Source organism: Oncorhynchus clarkii, chromosome 6, assembly GCF_045791955.1.
Source record: "Oncorhynchus clarkii lewisi isolate Uvic-CL-2024 chromosome 6, UVic_Ocla_1.0, whole genome shotgun sequence".
NCBI classification, from domain to species: domain Eukaryota; kingdom Metazoa; phylum Chordata; class Actinopteri; order Salmoniformes; family Salmonidae; genus Oncorhynchus; species Oncorhynchus clarkii.
Genome location: NC_092152.1, coordinates 60,772,810 through 60,790,116, shown reverse-complemented (window position 1 = coordinate 60,790,116; position 17,307 = coordinate 60,772,810). Strand labels below are relative to the sequence as shown.

General features: G+C 44.2%; 1 protein-coding gene across 1 annotated transcript in view; it reads right to left on the bottom strand.

Annotated features, from left to right (window-relative positions):
- The window catches only part of LOC139412158 (protein BEAN1-like), a 39,490-nt gene that overhangs the window by 13,168 nt on the left and 9,015 nt on the right, over nt 1-17,307 (bottom strand). Inside the window, exons 4-5 of the mRNA XM_071158973.1 lie at nt 1,541-1,738; nt 548-689 (exon numbers count right to left, since the gene is read on the bottom strand). Of these exons, the coding sequence (XP_071015074.1) occupies nt 548-689; nt 1,541-1,738 (340 nt within the window). The remainder of the gene's footprint in view (nt 1-547; nt 690-1,540; nt 1,739-17,307) is intronic.

Below are 17,307 nucleotides of genomic sequence, written 5' to 3'. Positions count from 1 at the left end.
GCAAGCACTGTGCTCTACTAATTGAGCTAGGGAACCACAGTTATCGCATGGAAACTGGAATGCAAATTAAATACATATTTTAAATATTCCAAAACCCTTTACATTTCAATCATATAACCATAAGAGTGCACTAGGTACAGAAAGCCCATCATAGCAACTATGGCTCTCCACTATGGTGGATGATAATGTGATCTTCAGATTGATTAGAGCTCTTAACAACTTCTCACATCTACTCCTTACTACAGCTCTCCATTCCTCAGCCCATCCCTCCATTCCGTTACCTTGTCCCTTCACAATGGTCCTGCTTCATTATCATAGTCAGATCCTAACACACACGCACACACACGCACCCTGGGGATCACCCAGAGGTAACCCTCCATAGTGGTGATTATGATCATTACTCATCCATCATTTTTCACAACGTATAAAGATAACAGCAAATACACCATCAAAATAATTCCCTTTATCTAGCCATAATGGTGACCAAAGGAATGAATAGGATCGTAATGCCATTTGGGTGGTAATACAGTAGAGTTAAATGACTTACTGAGGCGGGGAGTCTGGATACATCACATTGACTTGTGATAGAGTCTCCACGTAGGAGTCAAAGTCAAACGCTGGAGGGAACTCCTCGACACACGTCGACCTCAGCTCCCCGATGGAGCCGCCGTACGAAAAGCCATCCGGAGCTGTGGAGAGGCAGGGCAGTCTAATACAACACTAACGAACACAATAGCTTTTTTTTCTCAGTGAACTATAGCAGAGTCAGGATTGTAAATATGCTCTGTGCTCAGTTCAAATGAATTATATATCTCATTGTTTAGGGATCCTACATTGAACTGAATAAGCAGATCTACAGTAAATATTTATTTTTTGCAGTCTATCTGCACTGTTATTACACTGGAGCAGTCGGAATCTGTTATGAAACATAAGGCTAAGGGCATGTGGCTCCTTGAAGATAGAGGGGCTGTGATTGAAGCCAGTGTGATATAATCTGGGTATATCAGCCTTTGGCCAGGCAGAGGGAGAATGGGGCGGCGTCCTAACACAAAGGATGCTCTTTGAGCTTTTTGTCCCGTCTCTGTGTGGACTGACAATGGGACTCAGTCCATTGGGCCAAGTGGCCTTCCATAGTCATGGCTTTGGCTGTGTGTGTGTGTGCGATTCAGTTTGGTGCAATATTTTGTTATTTTCCCATTCCGTTATCAACCCCACAGGCAGAGTGTGGTCCCTTTAGATGAGGTTTCAGGAGAAGAGCACTGGTTGGTTTAAATGCCAGCTCTGGAGAATGCCAAATGTGGCATATTAATGCCATGAGGGTGAAATGTGTTCATTGGAAGACTGAACTGGATATCTTCTACTGATTCAGCTCTGGGAAAAGTAGCATAAAACATTCATGACCATACATTTTGTCCCATGGATTTGTAAATAAGACTTATGAAACCACTTGCAACTGAAAATGGATAACCTAAATCTTAGAAATGAACGGGCCTCTAACACACCTACTGGCCTCATCGATGGACAACTCTCTGTAACTCACCATAGCTGGCCCGCAGGTGGGGGTTGCGCAGACGACTGTCTTTGCGCAGGCTGCCCACGATGATGGTAACGCAGGACAGGAAGAGCACCAGGCCGATGACGATGCCAGCCACCACCAGCGGTGACACCAGCAGGCTGGCCTCGCTGCCCCCATCACGGCAGTCTGGGTACTCATGGGCACTGCTCTGGTTCGAGCTCACTGCACAGTTCACAGACCACAGGTGGGGCCCAGCCACAGAAAAGAGAAAGCAGGGACGAATGGAATAAAAGAGGGACAGTGTGGAGAGAAGGAAGAGGGGGAAGAGGGAGGTGATAGAGAGAAGAGAGTGGTGAGAGAATTAGAGAAAGTAGAGGGGGAAAAAACACATTGAAACCCTTTGTGGCAATGTCAATGTGAGACATTGCCTCCATGACCCTATGGAGAGAAACATGTAAGCTGATATTTCTCATCACACACTCTGTGGACCGCAGGTCAGGAACACTCCCAAGATTTTCATTCCTCAGCGGAGGAATAGATTCTCAAGTCTGCAGTGTTTAATATTTAATCCTCAACCCGTTAGAATTTTTAAATACACGGGGTGGAACTCTTTCATGTCAGCTCAGGAGGCAGAAACTTCAGCCATTAGTGGCTCATCTCAAATCCCCTTCACCCTTTTCAACAGAACTAGAGGGAAACCAAAATAAGCGCACACAACATAAATCAAATGTACTCAAATAACACCACACATATAGTCAAACAGACAGATTCAATATCCAAGTGCAGGCCGAGATAATACGTGCGTGTTATCTTTGCCAAATTTGGCATCTGAAAATCTTTTTGGGGGCCATCAACAGGAGACAAGAAATCGAATCAATTTATTTATGAGGAGGCCGTTGTCTAAATGCTAATCGTATTAGTCTCTATTCATCTCTTCCCTGCTGAGGAATTCCTGCCATAATTGAGGTTATAAAATATTTGTGTTGATCACAATCAATGTTAATCTTTTAATCCACAGTGAGCATTGTGTGTTGATTTGAAGATCTGGCAGAGTAGTCTACTGCGACACGCTGTTTATGTGTTGGCATACAGTGCCTTCAGAAAGTATTCACATACCTTGACTTTTTACACATTTGTTAGGTTACAGACTTATTCTAAAATTGATTCAATTGTTTTTTCCCCCTCATCAATCTACACACAATATCCCATAATGACAAAGCAAAAACAGTTTATTTTTTATTTTTGCTCATTTATAAAAAAATAAAATATAAAAAATGAAATATCACATTTACATAAGTATTCAGACCCTTTACTCAGTACTTTGCTTAAGCACCTTTGGCAGCGATTACAGCCTTGAGTGTTCTTGGGTATGACACCACAAGCTTGGCACACCTGTATTTGTTGAGTTTCTCCCATTCTTCTCTGCAGATCCTCTCAAGCTCTGTCAGGTTGGATGGGGAGAGTTGCTGCACAGCTATTTTCAGGTCCCTTCAGAGATGTTCAATCGGGTTCAAGTTTGGGCTCTGACTGGGCCACTCAAGGTCATTCAGAGACTTGTCCCGAAGCCACTCCTGCGTTGTCTTGGCTGTGTGCTTAGGGTCGTTGTCCTGATGGAAGGTGAACCATCGCCCCAGTCTGAGGTTCTGAGCGCTCTGGAGCAGGTTTTCATCAAGGATCTCTCTGTATTTTGCTCCGTTCATCTTTGCCTCGATCCTGACTAGTCTCCCAGTCCCTGCCGCTGAAAAACATCTGCACAGCATGATGCTGCCACCACCATGCTTCACCGTAGGGATGGTGCCAGGTTTCTTCCAGACGTGACGCTTACATTCAGGACAAAGGGTTCAATCTGGATTTCATCAGACCAGAGAATCTTGTTTCTCATGGTCTGAGTCTTTGGGTGTCTTCTGGCAAACTCTAAGTGGGCTGTCATGTGCCTTTTTTCTGAGGAGTGTCGTCCGTCTGGCCACTCTACCATAAAGGCTTGATTGGTAGAGTGCTGCAGAGATCTGCAGAGATGGTTGTACTTCTGGAGGGTTCTCCCATCTCCACAGAGGAACTCTAGACCTCTGTCAGAGTGAACATTTGGGTTCTTGGTCACCTCCCTGACCAAGGCCCTTCTCCCCTGACTGCTCAGTTTGGGTAGGTGGCCAGCCTTAGGAAGAGTTTTAGTGGTTCCAAACTTCTTCCATTTAAAAATGATGGAGGCCCCCGGGTGGCGCAGTGGTTAAGGGCGCTGTACTACAGCGCCAGCTGTGCCATCAGAGTCCCTGGGTTCGCGCCCAGGCTCTGTCGTAACCGGCCGCGACCGGGAGGTCCATGGGGCAACGCACAATTGGCCTAGCGTTGTCCGGGTTAGGGAGGGATTGGGATTGTCTCATCGCGCACCAGCGACTCCTGTGGCGGGCCGGGCGCAGTGCGCGCTAGCCAAGGTTGCCAGGTGCACGGTGTAGCCTCTGACACACTGGCTTCCGGGTTGGACGCGCGCTGTGTTAAGAAGCAGTACGGCTGGTTGGGTTGTGTATCGGAGGACGCATGACATTCAGCCTTCGTCTCTCCCGAGCCCGTACGGGAGTTGTAGCAATGAGACAAGATAGTAGCTACTACAACAATTGGATACCACGAAATTGGGGAGAGAAAGGGGTAAAATAAAAAAAAATAAAAAAAAAAAAAAATGATGGAGGCCACTGTGTTCTTGGGCACCTTCAATGCGATCGTGGTCACACCTGTCGGTGGATTCTCTAACCGATCTTCCTCTATTACAGACCACAGAATAAGAAGGCAGACACACTGTGGGAAACACTGCGATCGTGGTCACACCTGTCGGTGGATTCTCTAACCGATCTTCCTCTTTCACAGGGAAACACTACGATCGTGGTCACACCTGTCGGTGGATTCTCTAACCGATCTTCCTCTTTCACAGGGAAACACTACGATCGTGGTCACACCTGTCGGTGGATTCTCTAACCGATCTTCCTCTTTCACAGGGAAACACTACGATCGTGGTCGTTGTGGATCGTTTCTCTACGTCATGTCGTCTCCTCCCTCTGCCCAGTCTTCCTACGGCCCTACAGACTGCAGAAGCCCTGTTTACTCACGTCTTCCAGCACTACGGGGTGCCTGAGGATATAGTGTCGGATCGGGGTCCCCAGTTCACGTCAAGAGTTTGGACGGCGTTCATGGAACGTCTGGGGGTCTCGATCAGCCTTACCTCAGGTTTTCACGCCGAGAGTAACGGGCAGGTAGAGAGAGTCAACCAGGATGTGGGCAGGTTCTGCGGTCCCATTGCCAGGACTGGCCGGGGGAGTGGGCGGTGTTCGTGCCCTGGGCCGAGATGGCACAGAACTCGCTTAGCCACTCCTCCACTAACCTCTCCCCCTTTCAGTGCGTATTGTGGTACCAGACGGTTCTGGCACCGTGCCATCAGGGTCAGACCGAAGCTCGTGCGGTGGACGACTGGTTTAGGCGCATGGAGGACACACCTCCAGCGAGCCGCGCGCCGCCAGAAAATCAGCGCGGACCATCACTGCAGTGGGCACATTGACATCATTGCAACGATGCTATCAAAACAAGGGACTACTTGCTGCTCCTCTCCTGTTGCTCTGGGAATGAACTAGCTATGCAAATATAATGATTCCACAGGCTGTGTCTTACACTACAGAACCATAAATGAACAGATTTCTTAAATTGATTAATACATTGATAGATTGATTTGGGGGAAATTCCATCCGAGGGTTTCTCCTCCTAATTGAAAGGAGAGGTGAAGTTATCCTACTGATAATAGATATACAGTGTCTGTGGTGTGTCAAAATAAAGTCCAGTCTTCCATTAATACTGATCTGGAACAAGTCTGAGGTCAGTGTTAATGCAGAGAAAGGTCTGAGGGCAATAAAGGGCGATATCACAGTGTAGGTTAATTGGATTATTCTACAGGGCAACTCATTATGGTTATATATGATTCACAGGACTGCTTACACAATGTTTTCTCAGGACTCTTTTCCCCCGAGCTGATGGTTTATAAAGATTGGTTTAATCTAAAAGACGGCAGCCGGGTTAAATAAATGAGCAGAGAGTAGAGACATCAAAATCAATCACTAGATCAGTGATGCATTGAAATCACACACTATTGAATAATAACTGTATTATTTGATATGATATCTGATTGAGAGAGAGAGGGTGAGAGAGAAAAAGAGAGAGAGAGATACATATATATACAGCCTGATATTTCTAAAGGCATCAAGTCAAAGCCTCACTCTGAAAAAAGGCAACTCTCGTTGTGTATCAAGCATCTGGGCATGGTTAGCATTTTTCTTAATTTAGTGTGACTCTTCTCTGCCCAAAACAGTGATGCTAATTAGCCTTTGCTCTATCATTAACAGGCCTTTTAGAAACATAATTTGAGCAAACTTCCGCTGTTGCTCTTCATGAATCTCACATACTGGAGAGGGCCATGACTGCGCCACAGAGTTAAAGAGTCGGATTATAGTTTGTTGTTTAAGTAATTCACCTGCTAAACTCCTAGTTGACACCATGTACCTACCAATTGGTAGTAGTGATTGGTAGTCCTGATACAGTATGTGCTGAATTCAGCATTATGGGTTCAGTCCTACTATCCAGTAAGTGATGCATTTTGCAGTGCTGTGCCTGTAAAGACATCTCTGAGACCAACAGCATCAGCAGAGTGCCACATGGCCATGTTTCCAGGGCCCAGTGCTGTAGCCAATGCACCATGGATGCCTTGGGTCATCCAGCTGGCTGTGCTTCACATTGGGAGACACATGTCTGGGACGTCATATTGTCCATGTGCATGATACAGGATGTACTGTGGAGGATTCTCCAGAGAATGTCTTAGGTGAAGCTGGGTTTGTTTGTATGTGTGTGTGTGAGTGAGTGAGAGAGAGAGAGAGAGAGAGAGAGAGAGAGCAAGAAAGAAAGAGAGCAAATGTGTACGTAAGTGTCTACTGTGTCTACTGTTGAGCTGAGTGAATGGCATATTGTCAGGGCCTGGGTCTATGGAGCACTTTGATTGTATTTGATTGCTGCTCCTCCATGCAGCAGTACGTCTTGTTGACCTTCTCCAAACCTGCCCTTGGGCCCCTGACACAGGACCTCACAGAGAGCACACTGCCAGCCCGCTCGACGCAGAGGGTCACACCAGTCCAGAACACCAGGACTACGTACCATATATAATCAATATACCCTCTCTCCCTCACTCTCTTAATCTCTTTCTCAATTTCTCATATTTTTATGAAAGAACATATCCTCCCCTTTTCTCGATCACTCCCGTTTCATCCTTATTTCTTCAACTTTGCATTGCTGTTGAACACACAATTCCATGTCCATTCGCTTTCTCATCGACCCTCCCTTTCTCCCACAGGACTCATTCCAGTTTTGTACCACAGATTACAATAATTATAGCCCACATTTAGTCCAAATGTCCTTTCCTCATGCTCAGATAATGCTGCTAACAGTGCTAGTCTGTCCCCTTGTGCCTTTGTGTTTATATGACAGCTGTGTACTCCCTGGTCAAGATTCATAAGATTAGAAAGCATTTCTCACTGTCTTTATGTTTGCTCCCATAAGACTCCACTCCTATCCTGCCAACCCTGCCCTGTCTTTCTGCTGAACATTAAACAGACCCATCGATAAAGCTCCCTGTGATTTAAATTCACAATATCATTCCGTTCCTCCTCAAGTGCTTTGTAATCCAGACAGAGCCAAGTAGTACACCCACACACTATATATTTCTCATAGGACTTTGGTGTTCTCAAACAGTGGAACTGTCTACTGTACGATGGTATCAACCTCAATATGATAACTCCGGGAATATGAACGGTAGTGCGTGAGTGTGATTGTGCGAGAGAGAGGAACAGACAGAGAGAAAAAGAGAGAGCGAGAGAGAGAGAACGAGAGAGTGCGTGTGTGTGAGGACAGGCACAGGGAGCGAGAGAGAGCGGGAGAGGTGATTGTTATAAATTGTGTCTGTGTGATGTTTGTGCGCCCTGTGGGGTTAGCAGGCCTGGCCCCAGCTGCAGAGAGAGTGGGAGAAGAAAACCGAGCGAGGGCATCTTTCCTGGCACATTATTCTGGTTAGACAGAGGAACTCAGAGGCTTTACTCTCAGGAGATGCTAGAATAAAGAAGTGTTGAACAGCATCACTGCTATAGGAGTGTAATATAAAACAGTGGGATACGAACCGAACATTATTAAATGACACACAACCAGCATCTCTATCTCTCTCAGAAGAGAGATCGGATAACACAAACAAGTCTATAAAATCTTAAGAAGTTCATTTTCCCCCCTCGAATGACAGATTTAAGATATGATAACCACAACTTCGGTGTGAATTCAGTGTGATTTTTTAAATATTTTAACACAGAAGACGAACCATAGCTAATTAACACATCTTCAGCACCAACCCAAGCAGGTGCTGATCATTTTTTAACACATGGCAATTGGCCAATTCTTTATACGCCAATTCACACTTTACCAGGTAGCCATTTTAACATATTTATCACATATCACATTTGGTATGTACAACCTTGTGAGAAGAAGTCCACTGCAGTTCCTCGTGTTCAATATGTTGACACTATAGGCTGATTCAGTGGGACATGACAAACATACAGTACATGTTGTCCTGACATGTACGGTAGCAGCGGAAGTTATTCAGTACACACAGGAAGTTCTTGTATGACCTCAATACAAGACAATCGCTCTAATGCCTGTGTTGTCCTGACATGTACGGTACATACCAAGGCCACATCTAGTGCATCTGTTGGCCACATGCTTGTTTACCCATGTGAAACCTGGTTGGATCTAAGGTGACTATTACGATTCGGATAGATGATGACAGGGTCTGCTTTAAATAGTCTATAGACTCTATACAAGCTAGAGGGACCATGCCATTGAGACGTCAGTCTGATCCTGAGAGGATGTCTGGATGTGTTTTGGTAACTGTTAAATAAAGGTTAAAAACATTTTTTAAAATATATATACAATTGTACTGAAGATGGCTGCACTATGAATATGTTCAAGGGACATCCATCATTGAGTACATTGTGCAGGTGACAACCTGTGTAATCTATGGTGATGGTCACTGGGCCAGTAGGGAATGCAGAGTGAGGAGAAGATGAAGGCTGTCGTAGTACATGTGTATTACCCAGTATGAGAGGTACATGGTTATGTGGAGAGAGAGTAAAACACATTGATATGGCCCTATAGAATGAGGGGTGATAAGGACTCCTCTCCCTGCATTCAACGATAACACGTTGTGGGCATTCTCTCAAGGTGACGAGGAAAACAAATGTCACCTTGCATGCCTCTAGAAGATGAACCTATTGTATGCCAGAGAAGAGCAGAGATATTTTGCAGATGCCTGATTTCTGCTCTGACCTCAAGGATATCTATATTTATTTATTTAAATACTGAAATATAACAACATTAAAAAGAAGAAAATATTTAGCTCTACATCCACCTTTAACAATATGTATTGGTATTATGAATGAAAAGGACTATACGAGTATTTTTGACTTAAATCAGCAATCCCCATAGGCTTCAATAACAGCAAAATCCCAACTTCAACTCCAAAGACGAAGGTATCCTCTGAGCAGGAAATAAACAACTCTGGGACTGGAAGACAGGCTGATATCCCAGGTCAGAACAATGACTACCACTAGGTGGCAGTTCTGTGTCTTACGTCACACAAGCCTTGCTCCAACCTACAAGCAACACATGATCCACCATGGGACTCCCACTCACACATATTTGTCACTTGATTTAATAGGTGACACAACTCTTTTGTTTATTTCCCTGAGTGTGTCCCGTGTGGCACGGGGAGGGTTGCGAAGATAGCGGTAGTTTACCAAAGCTACCAGAATCTTCAGTAATTTCGGTAATTAACAGAAAATCTATGACAATCGTAACTTTGGTAATTTATAGTTCAATAACTTAAAAAATGTTTTTATTCATATTTAGTATACGTTTTTTTAGTTCCATATTGTCCATGAGTTTCTAGTTGATAGACCACATGGTCCAAGAGAAAATAGTGAGAAAATAACTAATGAAAAAAAGCATTGAATCAACAATGGCATTATTTTCAATTAACTCTGCAACTCTTCCAACTGTTGAGGCAACTGCCACCAGTTTGAAGGCAAAACAGTGACAACAAACTGACATAGTAAAATTAAAAAAAGTGTGTGAAAAAAAATATAAAGGATATTTCATGCTGAAACCCTCATCTTTAACACCAATTATATTTACTTAAGGTGATGGTTTATATTTAGGATAATGTTTAACAGCTTTGCCCCCCCCCAAAAAAAGGATTTCATACATTTTGCAGGTGATAAGGCCACACAGAGGGCCAAAAATAACTACAGACACCTGTACAAATCTGAAGTACCAAAAAGGGCCACTAGATGTCTCGCGATAGATTACATAAAATCCTTGAAAGATAACACAATTCTGGTAGTTTACCTGTACAATTTGAAAGTTTGCAGTAATATAACTTCCCGTTGCAACCCTCAGTAAGGGGATAACAGAAGCGACAGGCAGGGACACACACACACAATTTCCCTCTTCGATTAACAAGAAAACATGTCAGATGTCCACAGCGCTTACCAAAAGACTGCAACATATGAGAAGAATAAGAGGAGAGAAAAAAAAGAGGCAAATAAAGAAGAGTGAGAGAAGACGAGAGGACTGTGGAGGGGACGAGTGAAAGGACTGCCCTGTCTCTGCCGGGTGACAGCTTTTCTCCTCTCATCACAAATGTGTTCCTTCAAGGGGGTGAGCGGAAGTCTTATGAGGACAGACACGGGGAAGAAATGGCCGTCTATGACGAGTCTGGGGGATGGACAGCACTGCGTGGAAAAGCACCACAGACTGTTAGAAATGCTTTCCCCGCAATCCATTCTTCTAATGTAAGGTAGAGCCTGCTTCATTGAGCAGAAATCGATCTTAGCCACACTACAAAGCACACACTGCAGTAGCTCGCGCTTCAAAAAGCCAACGTGTAGTTTACTTACAAAACATCCAATAGTAAAGGGAGTGCCACTGGTACACCTTGAAGTGTTGCTAAGTGGCACCGGGGATAATTGGAAACACAATACAGGTGTACTAGTAACATTCCATGCACTTTTTTGAAAAGTACAAACTAGACCAAAGACATAGCAGTTCACTCATGGTGCATTTCCAAAAAGGTTTTACCCCAATGTTTTACACAAAAAGGCTCAGACTTCTCTGTTTCCATCTATGCGGGCCGGCACCCGTGTCTCACTGGGCCATGGCTCCGGCAGACCTGCTCTCACCTGGGGCCAAAGCCAGGCCATTGGTACTTTTCTGCTGGCATTTACTTAACAATGGCTAACTGTGAACTTTAACACCTTCTCACAAAGCAACTGTTTGGTTTATGCAGAGGTTGTTGATTCTGCTCTTCCTACTGTCAGCCCTAGCTATGGAAACACAATGTCCCTAGTATAACATAATAGGGCTGCTATTGCCAGGGACCTCACGATACGATATTGTCACGATACGTAAGTGCTGATACGATATTGACCAATTGTCTGCTGCAGACGGACAAGAGAGAGACATGGGAAAACATGTTTTGATCAGTCATGGAGTGTTGAAAACAAATTGGCTCCCTATTTAAAAAGAAGATGAAGAACAAGCTGTGAAGGAGAAATACTAGAGTTTTCGTGCAGCCAGCTAGGGCAAAAATAATATTGCGATATTGTCAAAAAGATATGATATATCTTAAAAAATAATATCTCCAAACATGTAACTGTGCAGATTATTTTCCCCCCATCACTATAACATAAGGGTGTATGACTAATGTAACATTGGGGTTACAGTCGAAAAGCAGAAACATTGGCTCCCAAGTGGCTCGCGGTCTAAGGCACTGCATCTCGGTGCTTGAGGCGCCACTACACACATCCTGGTTTGATTCCAGGCTGTATCACAACTGGATGTGATTGGGAGTCCTATAGGGTGGTGCACAATTGGCCCAGCGTCGTCTGGATTTAGCTGATGTAGGCCATCATTGTAAATAAGAATTTGATCTTAACTGACTTGCCTAGTTAAATAAAGGTAAACATATAAAATTAAGGGAACAAATGTTGGCTGCTTCTCCCCACAAAGTGTTTTTCTTCAGGATGTGGTTCTGTTGATGACAAAGGAAGGGCTGTACGTGTAGTACTGTCTCTGTCTTTCTGGTCTGTTTGTGAGTTAGCAGCAGCAGATCAGTTCAGTCGGCAAGCGCTAAGCAGAGCGGCTTCCGGTTGTATTGAGCAAACGTCAGGTCTGATTCCGGGCCCTTGGTTGAGGTAGTCATTAAGCAGTCATGTCGAATCACCAGTGGAGTGAGGAAGGATGTCCGGATCCCAGGCCTGACACGAAGCCTCTCGCTCCTCTACCGGTCACCTACTGCCAGACCAGGCAGCCAGGAGGTGGGTATGATACTCACACAGGGGCTCATGGGTCATTTATGAGCAGGGCACTGCAGGCTTTGACACATGAAAGCAGGAATTCAGGAGCCTTTTCTCAATTTACATCAAAACATCAAAGCTCAGGCAGTAGGAATTTTTCTCATAAAATGTATATGCAGATGATAGTCTTGCCCCACCCCGGATTTTGTGTTAAACGCTCTACAACAAAGCTTTCTTAGAGTCCAGCAAGCTTTCTCTGCCCTAAACCTTGTTCTGAACACCTCCAAAACAAAGGTCATGTGGTTTGGTAAGAAGAATGCCCCTCTCCCCACAGGTGTGATTACTACCTCTGAGGGTTTAGAGCTCATACAAGTACTTGGGAGTATGGCTTGATGGTACACTGTCCTTCTCTCAGCAAATATCAAAGCTGCAGGCTAAGGTTCAAATCTGTTTTCCTCTATTGTAATCGCTCCTCTTTTACCCCAGCTGTCAAGCTAACCCTGATTCAGATGACCATCCTACCCATGCTAGATTTTGGAGACGTAATTTATAGATCGGCTAGATGTTCTTTACCATTCGGCCAACAGATTTGCAACTAATGCTCCTTATAGGACACATCACTGCACTCTATACTCTGTAAACTGGTCATCTCTGTATACCCGTCGCAAGACCCACTGGTTGATGCTTATTTATAAAACCCTCTTAGACCTCACTCCCCCCTATCTGAGATATCTACTGCAGGCCTCATCCTCCACATACAACACCCGTTCTGCCAGTCACTTTCTTTAAGGTCCCCAAAGCACACACATCCCTGGGTCGCTCCTCTTTTCAGTTCGCTGCAGCTAGTGACTAGAATGAGCTGCAACAAACACTCAAACTGGACAGTTTTATCTCCATCTCTTCATTCAAAGACTCAATCATGGACACTCTTACTGATGGTTGTGGCTGCTTTGTATGATGTATTGTTGTCTCTACCTTCTTGCCCTTGTGCTGTTGTCTGTGTCCAATAATGTTTGTACCATGTTGTGGTGCTGCCATGTTGTTGCCATGTTGTGTTTCTACCATGCTGTGTTGTCATGTGTTGCTGCCATGCTATGTTGTTGTATTAGGTCTCTCTTTACTGTATGTAGTGTTGTGGTGTCTATCTTGTCATGATGTGTGTCTTGTCCTATAATCTACAGTGGAAAGCAGACTCACTGTTCAGTTCACAAAAGCTTATTGTGATTCAATGTTCCAAACATATTGTTCCAAAAACAGTAATAAAGAAAGTCGCATACTCCCTGTAACTCTCATATTCACAGAGATGTTGGATCTTAATTTGACCAGTTTCGCCGCAGGAGTAAAATAATCCTGCAGGAGGATTTGATTATTCTCAAAAAAGTTCAACGTTCTAACATTCTATTTTCACAGGCTACTTTAGGCTATAGTTTAGGTGCAGCCTACAGCTGCATTTTGGATACACTTCTATGTCGTAGACCAATATCTATCTTGTGTTATTATTAAGTTACACTGAACAAAAATATGAACGCAACATGTAAAGTGTTTGTTCCATGTTTCATGAGCTGAAATAAAAAATACCAGAATTGTTCCAGTCACACAAAAAGCTTATTTCTCTCAAATTCTGTGCACAAATTTGTTTACGTCCCTGTTAGTGAGCATTACTCCTTCGCCAAGATAATCCATCCACCTGACAGGTGTGGCATATCAAGAACCTGATTAAACAGCATTATCATTACACAGGTGCATTTGTGCTGGGGACAATAAAAGGCCACTCTAAAATGTCTGAAGTTTTGAATGTCTGAAGTTTTGAGGGTGTGTGCAATTGGCATGCTGACTGCAGGAATGTCCCCCAGAGCTGTTGCCAGATAATTTAATGTTCATTTCTCTACTATAAGCCGCCTCCAACGTCGTTTTAGAGAATTTGACAGTTCGTCCAACTGGCCTCGCAACCGCGTCGTGTGGGCGAGCGGTTTGCTGATGTCAACGTTGTGAAAAGAGTGCCCTATGGTGGCGGTGGGGTTATGGTACAGGCAGGCCTAAGCTACAGACAATGAACACAATTTCATTTTATCGATGGCAATTTGAATGCACAGAGATGCCGTGACAAGATCCTGAGGCCCATTGTCGTGGCATTCATCTGCTGCCACCACCTCATGTTTCAGCATGATAATGAACGGCCCCATGTCAGAAGGATCTGTACACAATTCCTGCAAGCTGAAAATGTCCCAGTTCTTCCATGGCCTGCATACTCACCAGACATGTCACCCATTGAGCAAGTTTGGGATGCTCTGGATCGACGTGTGCAACTGCGTGTTCCAGATCCTGCCAATATCCAGCAACTTCGCAGAGCCATTGAAGAGGAGTGGGAAAACATTCTGGTTACACCAGATACAGTACTGGCTGGTTTTCTGATCCAAGACCCTAACTTTCACAGTCATGTGAAATCCATAGATTACGGCCTAATTCATTTATTTCAATTGACTGATTTCCTTATATGAGCTCAGGAAAATCATTAATATTGTTGTATGTTGCGTCTTTTTGTTCAGGATATATAAAACAATGGTTGTTGATGTACTGTATATGGCTGAATTTCAGATACATTGTTGTACATTTGAATGTCGCAGTAGCAGGACCTACAGTAGGGTATTTATTCTGTCTGGTGCGTTTGAGCGAGTGAGAAAGAAAGAGAACTGCTGGTGTTCTGTGAATGTATTTATCACGAGGCTCATTTGAATTTCCTGAGGTGCAGGAAAACACTCAGCCACAACAGAGTGATCAAATTAAGATACTACATCTTTACTACACCTGTTTATACAGAGCATACCACACATACTAGCCAAGCCATGCCAGGTCCATATAACAGCTTCTGTGTGTGATAATATCTTGTAATTTCACCCGTTGGCTGCATGTTACTAGTGGGTGGTAGAAAGTATTTTGCACACCCTGTGGTAGACAGACTCAGTTGGCTGGCTGGCTGGTTGATGGATGGGTTATAATGGATCTGATAGTCGCAGTGATGTTCCCTCCTTTCACATTCAGTGTTAAAAGGAGCCTCCAGGGCTGAGATGTCACTGTTGCTCCCTGACTGTGACTTGGGATGGGACTGCTGTTACTGGGCAGTCTGTCAGCCATGCAGCCATCTCCACAGCAACCCTCCCAAATCAATTTAGCATGAGACTGATTCAGCGGCTCAAGGTCATCCTGCAGCGCAGCCATCAGAATCAGGCTTGAGTCTGGATGACACGACAGCTGCTGACCAGGCCAGAGCACACTGTGACTGCACAGAGCAACAGCTCCAGGGGGACAAATACTAACACACACTCCCTCTCCCTATCCCCCTCCTTTACACTCTCTTTCTCATCTCTCTCCCTCCCCCATCTCGCTCTCTCTTTCATCTCTCTTTCTCATCTCTCTCCCTTCCCCATCTCTCTCTCTTTCTCCCCCTCTCTTTTTCATCTCTCTCTCTCTCTCTCTCTCTCTAATTTTCTCTCGCTCACACACAAACTCAATCAAATACGACCCAGAGACAAATTAACAGTACACAAAAACAGTCCTATGAAGAAATAGGAACAAACACACGTGTACCCAGCTCTGTTATCGTCATCCCCTGTATTCAATGAGACAAAGACAGCAAACCACAGTGTGCTCTATGTTTTACACAATACATGGTGTGACCCATTTCCTGCCTACAGCATGGTCTTGGCTGTTTTTCTGGCTGTAAGACAAAGCATCAGAGATCTGATTCTAAAACCCAGAGGCTGGTGTAAAAAGGAGAGCAAGCAATCCACAGAACATCAAAAACTCAATAGACATCAGTCTCTTCCACTCCGGCCCTGTCACACCTTCAATCATACGATATCCCAACCACAGGAACCTTAATTGGATAGGATGGGCTCAGAGTAATGGCTGGAACGGAATCAATGGAATGGTATTGAACATATCAGACACGTGGTTTCCATGTGTTGGATACCATTCCATTCACTCCATTCCAGCCACTATTATGAGTCGTCCTCCCCTCAGCAGCCTCCTGTGATCCCAACTGATATGCATGAAAGAGATAGATAGCAGTGGCCCCTATTTTGCAAAGACACATGAACTATTCAGTTTATTCTATTGAAACAGTTCATTGAGATTACAGGTGATACAAAACAGTAACATCTGCATGGAACAACAAATGAACTGTATCTGTCTCAGAGATGCGACCTAATACTGTATCTGGGCACAATGCCCTTCATAAGACAGCCTCCTTCACAGTGTAACACCATACACAATATTATACATGAAGGGAAGTTGGATATGACTGGATGTGGGTCACAGAGCCATGGAGGGGGAATGAATATCTGGGTCAAACTGGATCATAGAGGCTTAAGTCTCTGTGCATTCTAGCTCACCTATTAATACACCACAGAAGGGTTGGCACAGATGATCACTATTATACCAGTGTTCTGCCACATCCAACCCTACTCCTTTACCAGGAGGTCCGTGGTTGTTGTGTACGGTGTGCGTGCATGCGTGCGTATGTGTGTGATGTCGCGGCATCACCATAGTTCACTATTCTAGATCCATTAACCCAATCCCGATCAGTCAACATCAACGCAACAGAATTAGAGTCAGAGGAATTAGGTCTTTGCATATTTCACATTAGATACATGATGAATCCTAAAATAGATATTTTTGCTCATCTGCCTAGCAGCAGTTTGAAATTACTCAAAATCCCTACCCCATTTCTGCTGGACTGGACACTTTTCAGAAGCATAGTGTTTGAAAGGGGGAAAATCCCCTTTAACAGACAATAATACATAGAGCCATCACAGATACATGTTGAGCACCGAGCCATTGAAACAGCGGAGCCCTATAGATCTGCCATTGATTCGACAATTCAGACATTAACGGTGTGGAAAATAAAGCGTCTGACCATTCCCTTGAGGCTGCCATGGTGAAAACAAGAACATGAAATGTGATTAGTTTGTCTCCCATTGAGGTGGAGGTGTGACAGTGCTCCTATCCCAGAAGTCCAGACACCATCAGTCTAAAGTGGCTTAATGGGGTTAGGTATGAATGAGTCATTTCCTGTACAAATCTAGGGCCAAACCTGGCTGGAACTGTCTGTCCCTCTTGCAACAGTAACATCACAGGAGCAGCAGCATGACACAACAGCTACAGGAAATGATTCTAACTCAAAGTAGAGGAAGAGCTAGGTCATGTCAAAAAATGGAAGACTTCAATTCAGAACAAATTGTTATCATTACAAGTGGGTTATCTAACAGTGGCAGGTATTGGCTCACCAAAACACAGCGACCAGGGAAGAATTTGCAGAATGAAAGTTGATGCCTTTTGATTCTATTAATTCAATAGAAGATTACGAGATTAAAT